General features: G+C 49.9%; 1 protein-coding gene across 7 annotated transcripts in view; it reads left to right on the top strand.

Moving 5' to 3' along the window:
- The window catches only part of HDAC4 (histone deacetylase 4), a 175,288-nt gene that overhangs the window by 94,188 nt on the left and 70,052 nt on the right, over positions 1–11,048 (top strand). For all 7 annotated transcript variants that reach the window (XM_033516228.1, XM_033516225.1, XM_033516226.1 and 4 more), the window contains one exon: positions 228–472. In XM_033516228.1, the coding sequence (XP_033372119.1) occupies positions 228–472 (245 nt within the window). The remainder of the gene's footprint in view (positions 1–227; positions 473–11,048) is intronic.

The following is an 11,048-nucleotide window of genomic DNA, read 5'->3' as shown; positions in this document are numbered from 1 at the left end:
AGGCACAGATGGGGCACACATGATGCTCTTTGCTTGTGGTCAACACACGGGTTTATAGGAGGTGGTGTCTGGTGGAAAACTTGTTGATTCCCAAATTCCTGTAGTCCTTGGTTAGCCCTGAAGGATGCTGTGAGTTTCATGGTGCTGCCCTTGATTCAGACCGTGGTTCCCCCATCCTTTGCTGGATGAGGACCCCGCTCAGTCCCGCTCTTGTCTCTCCCCCGCAGTTGACGTGAGCACAGCCCTGCCCTTGCAAGTGGCGCCGAGCTCGGTGCCCATGGACCTGCGGCTGGACCACCAGTTCTCCATGCCGGTGACGGAGCCCACGCTGCGGGAGCAGCAGCTGCAGCAGGAGCTGCTGGCCCTCAAGCAGAAGCAGCAGATCCAGAGGCAGATCCTGATTGCAGAGTTCCAGCGGCAGCACGAGCAGCTTTCCCGGCAGCACGAGGCGCAGCTGCACGAGCACATCAAGGTAAGGGTGGCCGGGAAAGAGGGGGTTGTGGAATTGTTGAGGTTGGAAAAGCCTCCCAGGATCATCCATTCCAGCCATCAACCCAGCAGCACCACCATGGTCTCCAAGCACTGCATCCCACACACCTTCTGAGCAGTTCCAGGGGTGGTGGCTCCACCGCTGCCCTGAGAACCTGTTCCAATGCCTGGCCACCTTTCCAGGAAAGACATTTTCCCTGATCTCCAATCTAAACTTTCCCTGGCATGGCTCAAGGCTGTTTGCTCTTGTCCTATCCCTTGTTCTCCACTCTCCTGTCAGGGAGTTGTGCAGAGCCAGAAGGGCCCCTCTGAGCCTCCTTTTCTCCAGGCTGAGCCCCTTTCCCAGCTCCCTCAGCTGCTCCCGGTGCTCCAGCCCCTTCCCAGCTCTGTTCCCTTCCCTGGACATAAAAAATGCCTCAGTGGAATTGACCCCAGTGGGAGGTTACCTGTTAGTGTGGTCACACATTTTGGGAGTAGGGGCATGGGAACTTCTCATTGGACATTGGCCATCAGCACAAGCTGCAGACCAAGCATGAGGACCATGGTGGGACTGTGGGAACAGGGAATGCAGGTGCCTGCAGGTGGGTCTGGACACGTTCAGATTTTGCAGAGTTAGGCAGCACTCAGGTGCTGTGCCCTGTGGGGGACAGGGAGGAAACACCAGGCAGGGTCAGTGGGCAGTCCAGTCTGGAGGATGGCTGTTGCAGAGTGAAAACATGAGACATTATATAAATATTTCCCAGTGCTGGACTATTGCTATGGCAACGTAAGCTTTCCGAATTGCTAATGGGCTCCTTTTTTCAAAGGGGGATTAGTGCTGCACATGGTAAATAGCCTTAATGTAATATTAAAAAGCAGCCTCGATTCAACCTTATATAACTTTCATTTCAATACAAAATGCATGTCAGAGTGGGCAAGATGGGATTAAAAGTTAATGGGGTGTTATTTACAGACTTCTTAGTACAGAGAGGAGCTGGGCTTTGTGAGAAGTGTCCCTGTTTGAGGCTGGATTAACAGCAAACACCCCTGTGCCTTGGTGAGTCCTCTGTGCTGTCTCCAGGGCAGAGGTGAGGAGGTGCCTGGTGTGAATATATTTATCCATGGATGCACAGTGTGTGCATCTCTGGGTGTGTGTATGGAATGTTCACGTATCCCCACGTTTCTGTGGTTGCACATTTGCACACTGGCTGGCACAAGCACACAGGGTGGGGGAGGGGGAAGAAAGGATCAGAAACTCCTGTGACAAATATTTCCATTATTCCTTTGTAATTGCCCGTGCTTGTTTGTCTATGAAAAATCAGGCAGTCAGATCCCATTTAATGGCCAAGCACTGGAGATAGGAACATACTTGCTCCCATTTATGTCAAAGCTCTGACTGACTCTGCTCAAAATCTCTGTAAGGAAGAAGCTGAGCTCTAATTTTGGGACACACAGTGCATCAAGCCCATTAGGTAGTGAAGTTCTTCATCTCGTGTGTAAGCTTGGCTAAATGAGAGCCTTAAAATAGGGATGATATAATCCTGTACCTAAGGGTGGCCTGCAAGGTGATCTCTGGGTAGTGTGTCAGTAGGACCAGAAGTGCATTAAAAATCAAACAGCACCTTATTGAAATAAGCCCTGTGATGCCTCACAAAGAAAATAACCCCCAAAGCCTACCCTGGTGTGTGACTGTGATGCATTTTCTCTGGGAAAACATCCTGCTTGTCTCTGTGTGCAGGAGTCAGCTCACATTTAAGTGACTCTTAGAACTGGCAAGTGTGTTAAGTTCAGTGGCTCTGAGTGCAGGGAAGTGATTATTTTGCCCAGAGAATTAAAATACATAACTTGAAATTTGGACTTGGAGCTGCCCAGCTCTTGAAGAAAGCAGGGTGGGGATGTTAAAAGCAAATAAAACCCATTTATCTTCTGCAAGTAAAGCACTCAGGGTATGCAGTTTGGTATAGAAACAGTCCTGAGTGAAGACACAGAGCTCTTTTTGAAGAAACTGAGTTTTTGTTTTTGTTTTTTAATCCCATGTGCACACAGGCATGAGCAGCCCATGGCAGGGGTGAGGAATGGGATGAGCTTTAACATCCCTCCCAACCCAAACCATTCTGTGAGTCTGTGATAATGTTAAACCCATGATTGCTTTGGAAACTGTTTCTGTGAAGGGGGAAGAATTTCTGCATTTTACTCTGTTCTGTGTGTGTGCTACTGTCTAGAAGTGATTACTTTGGCTTTTTCCTCTACAGCCTGGCACCCACCATTTTAATCAACTGCAAAGAATTTATTTCATAGAATCCCAAAATGGTTTGGGTTGGGAGGGACCCTAAGGATCATCTAATTCCACCCCCTGCAATGGACAGGGATACCTTCCGCTATCCCAGGTTGCTCTGAGTCCTTTCCAGGCTGCCCTTGGACACTTCCAGGGATCCAGGGGCAGCCCCAGCTGCTCTGGGCACCCTGTGCCAGGGTCTGCCCACCCTCCCAGGGAACAATTCCTGCCCAATATCCCATCCAGCCCTGCCCTCTGGCACTGGGAGCCATTCCCTGGGTCCTGTCCCTCCATCCCTTGTCCCCAGTCCCTCTGCAGCTCTCCTGGAGCCCCTTTAGGCCCTGGAAGGGGCTCTGAGCTCTCCCTGGAGCCTTCTCCTCTCCAGATGAGCACCCCCAGCTCTCCCAGCTGGTGAAGCTTTCAGTCATCTCCTTTGTTTCCAGTGCTGACTCCTTTGCTGGTACAGGAGAAGTCGTGGTTTGGGGTTGTTTTATTTCTTTTATTGCCATGGTATTGGTGGGAACAGAGGAGCTGGTCTGACTGGACAGGAACTAAGAAAGGGTGAACACCCCTCCATCCCAGCCCCCAAACAAAGCAGGAGTGTGAGGAACATTTAAGTGAGTGAAATTTGGCCTGGAAAATGCTGGCATGATTGTCTGTTTTTCTGTCCCAGTAGATAACTTTTTCCTATTGAGAGCTGAAGTTTTGGCTTTTTCCAGAGCTTGGAATCACTTCCATCAGCTCAGTTTTAATCATCTGACCTAGTGCAGCAGGAGAAGGCAATGACTGCCTGAACATGTGATCCTTTCCCTGGTGTGTCCCAGTCCTTGCTTTTATAGACATTGTGTTTTGGCCTTCACATAGAAGTGCCAGATTCCCCAAGATGGTGCCATTTGGAGAGAGCCAGGAAATGAGTGAAAAGATATTTGTGGAAGGGCTCTATAATGGACACAGAGCTCAGCACAGGGGAGGGGTGGGAGGGTAAGGAGAAAACATAGGCATGGAGAGAGATAGGAGAAGAGGGGATGGCTTTGAACTCACTGAGAGTAAGTTTAGACTGGGTATTAGGAAGAAATTAGTGATGAGGTACAGGACTTGGAGCAAACTGCTCTAGTGGGAGATGTCCCTGCCCACAGGAGGGGCTTGGAATGGGATGAGCTTTAAGGTCCCTCCCAACCCAAGGCATTCCGTGGCCATTCTGGGAAAGCCCTGATACATTTGGGGAAAATAAGCTGTGCCTTTTGAAGGCTTCACACCATATGGAGCAGGGCAGGCTGTTTCTTTCACAGCTCCAGAGCAGCCCTGCAGATTGCCCAGGCCTCACTCCGGAGAGGAGGCTGGAGGCACCGGCGGCTGCTCCTCTCTCCTGCAGCCACTTGCCCTCAGCCAGGCGGATTTTCCACTCCTCTGTGCATCGCCAGATGTGGGACAATATTTATGGCCTTCAAATCTGCCTTCCTGAACAAAACCAAGAATGGAATAAGGGGCCTGGTTCTCGGGTGAGATGGTGGAAAGCCTTTCCGCAGGTCCTGCTGCAAGCTCTGCCTGACCTTTGGTTGTGAAGGAACCGGCAGGGAATTTTTTCCTTTGTGAGTCACTCATTCCCAGCCAAGATCAGCTGGAAGTTACCAAAAGCTTTTCCGTTTGCCCTTCTGGTCAAGGGCTGGCTGGAAGAGGGGCAGGATGGGCGCTTTGGCAGGGCCAGAGGCACCTCGGGCGCTCTGAGCTCAGCAGGGAGGGAAGGACGTTGTGGGGAATGCGGTTCATCTCCTCTGTCCGAGCTTGGAGAAGGGCTCTTCCCAGCTCCGGCTGTTTTATAGCCACAGCTGGAAACTTCTCGGGGATGCTGACACATGTCAGTGGTGGGGTAACAGCCCAGGGACGCAGCTGATCCTCCCAGCTCCTCATGGGCCTGAAATCTTCACCTGCAGGTGTGCAATTGCCATTCCCAGTTTTCCCACCATCTGAGAAAGGACTGTGTGCGTCCATAGCACAGGGAGTGCTGGGCTGCGTGTCCAGCATAGACAGGATGGGCAGAGAAGCAGCAGCAGCAGCAGGGAAAAGGAGCTTTGTGAGGATGTTTGCTGTGCAGTGATCATGAAATTGTTCTTTCCACTGACAGAATGGATTCCTACATTGAGTGAGGGATAGTAACACATTCAAGGGATCAGCCTCTTATTCAGAGACATGGGGTGAAACTCCCGGGCCATTCCTTTGGTCTCAGAGCGTGAAAATCTTTCAGGGAATCTTCCAGATTTTGCTGTGCTGTAAAGAAATGTAATTCTTTCCCAAAGATGTCTAGACTTGATAGTTGTCATGCTGATGCTGAGGGGAAAAACTGCTCCTTGTTTTCATGTGAAGCCACCTGCCCATGGAATGGCAGGTTTGCCTGCAAGATACCACTGGAGCTGCTCAAGGCCAGGCTGGATGGGGCTGTGGTGGAAGGTGTCCCTGCCCATGGCAGGGGCTGGAACAGCATCATCTTTAAGGTCCAACCCAACCCAACCCAACCCAACCCATTCCATGATTCTGTGGTAGCTCACTGGGCCCAAATCACATCATCCTTTACTGAGGTTGCTCTCGACATAGCCCCAACAGTGCCCAGGGCTTCTCTTTGGTGGCCTCCCCGTGTTGATTCCTGCTCAGTAGTGAAAGCTGGGCGTGTTTCAGTTCTGCTGCTGGGCTTGGTGTCATCTGCTGATGCCCTGTGGCACCTTCCCGTGTCCCTAGGGATGCTGCTGGCAGCACCATGGCTCCTGCAGAGCACCTGCTTCCCTTGGGCTCTGGAAGGGCCAATTTCCATCCCACCCCCTGATTTCCCAGCTCCCATTCCTGGGTCTGTCTGCTCCGTGCTCTCTTCCTGCAGCAGGCAGCGTGGAGGGGCTCCCTCTCCTCGTTTTTGTGCCGCTCTTCTGCAGCGCTCCCGTTCCTCACAACCCTTTCAAGAGGAACTTGAAAAGCCCGGAGATACCAGGTGTCCGCCTCTGTCTGGATTCCGGGATGACAGGATTATTCATCTTAGGAAGCTGCAGCTGGGTACAGTCAGTGGTAAAAGACCAGACTGAACATTTTGTGCCTCGTTACTACTCGAACGCCTTGGAACTCGCGCTATTTCCAGACGACTTCCTGTTCTTTCTCACTGACCTTGCCTCGCTTTTCTGGCACACCGAGCCCGCTCCAAAACTTACACCTTAGATCCTGCAAAACTCAACTTCTGATGGAAGTAGCTCTGGGGAAAACTTTTGGAAGATCAGAGTGTTTGCTCCCTTTGAAGGGGGTGGGCGGTGACTTTTCCTCAGCCTCCAAGTCAGGATCTTTTGCGAGAGTGGTGAGGACAAACCTGCACACAGAGAGGTGGGTTCTGCCGACAAATCCATGGAGCAGCTTGGACACCTTTTACCCCATCTCTTGGTTGAAGGAATCCTGCATCAGGCTGGGATAATTCAGGCATCTTCATGCCATCCAAGCACTGCTGGTGGTGTCAGGAGTGAAGCTGGAATGCTCATCCAGGGAAATTTGGCTTCTCTGGGCCTTACAGAGCTGGAATACAGTAGAAGAAATGTTTCCTTTTTGTTTCTTCTGAGATGGGCCACGGTTGGTTGGCTAGAAGGAGCACAATGGGAACTCCAGATTTTTCTTGAGTAAAATACGTGTGGGGCACCATGGTTATTTTTTGGTCAGTTTGGAATTTCAGAGTAAAGGCAGCAGAAGGGATGTTTTGGCAGCTCCCACACGCAAATGTTCAACTCCAATTTTATCTTATTTTTGAACTTGGAAAATAACTGTAAGTAGTCAAAGAGAACACAGAGAATCTGGGCAGGAATAAAAAAATACCCCACTGGATGTTGTTGTTATGGCAGGAATATTGACCCATTAATGTACACCACTGCTGATCCATTCACATTCAGAAATGTGGAATTCCTGAAATACCCTAAACACCCCAGAACAGTTCACAGAGGATGCTCCTCCAAGGACCGAGGTCTCATCTCTTATTTAGCATCCAGGGCTCCTCATTTACAGGAATTTATGTGGTTCTTTGGTTTACAGGGATTGGTTTAAGTCAAATTTTCTGATTTAGTTATTGCCATCTGTGCTGGGATGGGCACTCCCTGCTCCTGATTCCCTCCCCTTCAACAATAACCACATAAAGCCCAGCAGAGGCAGACTCAAAGGAGTTTTCCTCAGCTTTAAAGAGGAAAATTGGAGAAGGAGCTGAATGTGCTGGATGCTACAAACAGAGCTTGCTGCTTTCTGGAAAGGCTGTTGGATATTCTGCTTCTGGAGGAAGGGAAAAGTTAGGCTGGAGTGGGAGTCAGAGAGCAAAAGGATCATACAAAAGTTCTGAACCTTTCCCAGTGCTGAACCTTGCAGGTATTCAGGGCTCAGAGAACTTCCAGCCTTTTAGGAGAGGTAATGGCATGGGAAGGAGACTTAGGTACAAATTTCCATATCCATGTGTAAAGCTGCCAGTGTAAAAACATGGGATCTTATCAGCTGGAGCTGACGGGAAGGGAACTTCAGCATCATTCCTGGTCCTGGAAATGGGACCTCCTAAACCTGAGCACCAGTCGTCCTCAGAAGGATGTATCTGACCAAGATCAGTTTCCTGCCCAGGGAGCTGCTGGCTGGGAGAGGCTGGGAGGGATCATTTCCCTGTGGAAAATTCCCTGCCCATGGGAATTTTTGGCACGGGACTAGCCGGCTGTCAGCTGCCCGATGGCGGGAAGGGACCACGTGGGATTTGTGTCACAGAAAAGAGATGAGAGGTGCTCATTCTCCCAGATCTTTGTGTCTTGGCTGCTGCTGGAAGCCACAATGTTCCCTGCTCCCTGTCTCCCAGCACAGCTGATTTATTCTGCCCCGTGCTCCAGGAGGTATCCCAAACACGCCGCCACAGAGCCAAGAGAGTGGATCCTGAAACTGGAGCCACAGCCTGAGACTTCAGTAAACAGGATGGGGGGAACATGAAGCACAGAGTCCAGCCAGTGCTGGGATTGCTGTGAAACAACCCAACAGAGCACTGCTCCCAGAAACCAATCTCCCAGAAATCCATCTCCATCTCCCAGAAATCCATCTCCATCTCCCAGAAATCCCAGTGCCTGTGCTTGGCTCCCACCCGTGGCCAAGGATTTTATGGGGAGGTGATTTGATATCTATGTTCTTGGCGAGTTTTTCTTCATTCTCAGCTATGACCTGACTTTATTTTTATAGAGCCTGAGCCCAAAGATCATTTTGAATACCTGATTTAAACCCCCAAGACTGTAGAATTTGGCTGGGACAGGTGGCAGAAGAACCTTTCCCTGATAGCCCCCTGTGCTGGAGTTGATCTCAGGTGTGAATTGAGATGCAAGTTGGGAGCTGGACACAGCTACTTCGGGTGCCAGGGAATATTTATCAGCCAGAAGTGTTCCAACTGCTGTTCACCCAGGCCTGTGCTTATCTCCACAATTATTTTGCTCTCCCTTCCACTAATTGCAGCTATTCAAAATACCTCCTATAAACACCCAGGAGCCAGTCTGAGCTGGGAGGGGCAGGAAGGATCTCTGTGCTTGGCTTCTTGTTTGGCAGCTGTGGAAGCTTGTTTAGCTGTGGAAGTCTGAATGCAACTGGTCTCCATGAAATCCATCCTGGTTGTCTCTAGGAAATGGGATCTTGGTGTCAGCACTCCACTCTTCCTGGGAGGGCACTGCAGAGATGAAAGAGAACCATTTTAACTGCATTTCCCTTAAAAAGAGGTTTCCCTGCTGATAAGGTGTCAGTCCCCCTCCCAGGCAGACAAGCTGGAGCACTGAAGACAATTGAGGAATGTGGTGGCAAAATCCTCTGGATCATTGAGTCCTCATGGTAGGCTGACGGTTGATAAATACCTGGAAATGCTCTGCATTCTCCCTGTTACCTTTATTAATATTAATTTATGCTAAAGGAGCACCAGCAACACTAAATGCAGGTACAGTTGAACATTTGTGCAGTTTTCAGAAATAGTGGGAGCAGTGACATTAAACATATGCAGGAATCCCCATAGTTATGAATATTTACAAATATTGATTTTGGCAAGAGCACCTAATTCAGATGTTCTGAGCTCCCTAATGCAGTGTGTGTGTGTCTGTCACACGGTGCTCCTCAGACTCAGGGCTGAGTTAGTCTCAGATCCAGGGATTTCCCTCACTGAATCACTTTGTAATGAAATTTCAGTGTTTGGGAGATACAGTTGGGGAATAAGCCCCCTTCCCCAGCTGTGTGTGATGAACACACAGGGTCTGAGTGGGCAGTGCCTGTTCAAATTTGCCTCGATTGCTTTAAATGAACCAGAAACTGATGTTTTTCCTGACACCCCAACAATCCCAGCCTGTGCATCCCTGGCAGTGCTGTCCAAGCTCTCCTGGAGCTCTGGCAGCTTCGGGGCTGTGCCCATTCCTTGGGGAACCTGGGCAGTGCCAGCACCTCTGGGGGAAGAACCTTTCCCCGATCTCCAGCCTGAATTTCTGTCTCCCCATAACATTCCTGGTAAGTGTGGAGAAATAGCCCTGAGAAGACACCCAGATGGGTTTTCTTTCTTTTTTTTTTTTTTGTTTTCCCAGGCTACAGCAGACACCAACAGTGATTTCTTTTTGTTTTTCATGGGTACAATCGGAGACGTGGCTTCATTATTTTATTTTTTAAATTTGTTGGTTTTTTTTTCAACTTTGAAACCATTTGAAAAACTATATTAAGAATAGGCTTTGTGGAAACTGGGGTCAAAATGAGCAGAGACAATACATCCCTAATGAAACTTCCCTAAAGCATCCAGCGACAAATTGGGCTTTTCATTCCCATTTCACTCCAGATGTCAATGAAAGCACAGCTCCTTCTAAAGCAGCCTAATGTATGTAAACCATCGCAGGAAGCAGAGCCTGCAGAGCCTAGGAGACTGCAGATGGAGAGAAAAGGCTCCTGATTCCATAAAAATAACAAAACCTGTTTTACCATATTGTGCATTAAATATTGTTCATTTGCATACTTTCCATGGCGAGGTTCTCAAAGCCCACCATGTGGTGGACTTGTTGGAAGTTGGGAAAGAGACTCCTTCCCCAAATGGAGACGTGTCAGTAGAAGCTGCTGCTTAATTAGAAAACAAAAATAGCTAGTTTCCTCTATTTTTTTCCTCCTTTTCTAGTTTTTTTTTTTTTTCAGTGTGGATTTTTGGTTATTTGCATATAATTCATTAGAATTAGGAGGGGAAGCATAGGTTCATTCACTGCAGAATAACTGGATTTCTGTTGTTTTACAACAGCCTGCCTGCTTGGAACAGGCAGCAGCAGGGATTCCTCCGTGGAGAGTTTCCAGCAGATAGCCAGGCAGATTGTAAATACCTCTTAGATTGTTTTTTTGCATCTTTATATAGAATGGTGGGATTTTATTCATATTTATTGTGCATCTGTGGCTGAAGCATTGGGCGGTGCAAGCATGTAATGCCACAAATTAACCAGAGGACAATAGAATATCCAGAGCTGGAAGGGGCTCACAAGGATCATCAAGTCCAACTCCTGGCCCTGCACAGGACACCCCAAGAATCTCAACCAAAGGGATTAAAAGGAAAATATGCTCAAGGAGAAGGAAAAACTTTGGGGTGGGAGCTGGCAGGGTTTGGAGAAGGGTGGATTGAGAGATGTTTCTGGAGAGAACAGGTTCCCTGTTAACAGCCATGGCTTGGACCCTGCCTGTAGCAGGGGCTTGGAACGGGGTGATCTTTGGGGTCCCTTCCAACCCAAACCGCGGCACAATTCCGTGCTCTCGGCCTCGGGGATGCTGCGGGAGCCGTGGGTGGTATCCGAGCACAGGCCCCCATTAAGCGCAGCCCCAGAGAGCTCGGCGCTTCCAGGCCGGAGGCTGCCAGCTCCCGATCAATCCCTCGGTTTATAAGCTGCCAACGTAAAGAGTGCGGGGTGGGCGCTGTGCTCCGGAGGCTCCGGAGGCTCCAGAGGCTCCGGAGGGCTCCGGAGGGCCCCGGCATTCCAGGGGTTTGCGGGAGGCCCAGGAGCGGCCCACACGCTCGGCCCGGCCCGCGCCGTGCTGGCAGGGTGCAAATCAAACTGGGGGGTGGGAAATCGTCCTTTCAGCTCTGCTTTCCCAAGAAAAATCCCTTTTTAGCCCCATGGAGATCCCTGTGCTCCTCTGCAGGCGGCTGGGATGTGTTGTTTGTCACCTGCTTTTCTGCAGCCTCCCAGGATATGGGGTTTTTCCTCACGCGTCAGACTGGCACCCTCCGTCCCATGGGAATCCCTTCTGCTCCCATGGGAATCCCTTCTGCTCCCAAACAGGGGGCTCC

The sequence above is a fragment of the Parus major genome, chromosome 7 (assembly GCF_001522545.3).
Source record: "Parus major isolate Abel chromosome 7, Parus_major1.1, whole genome shotgun sequence".
NCBI lineage: Eukaryota > Metazoa > Chordata > Aves > Passeriformes > Paridae > Parus > Parus major.
Note: the sequence above shows the minus strand (reverse complement) of the source record. Positions and strands in the feature narration are given on the sequence as shown.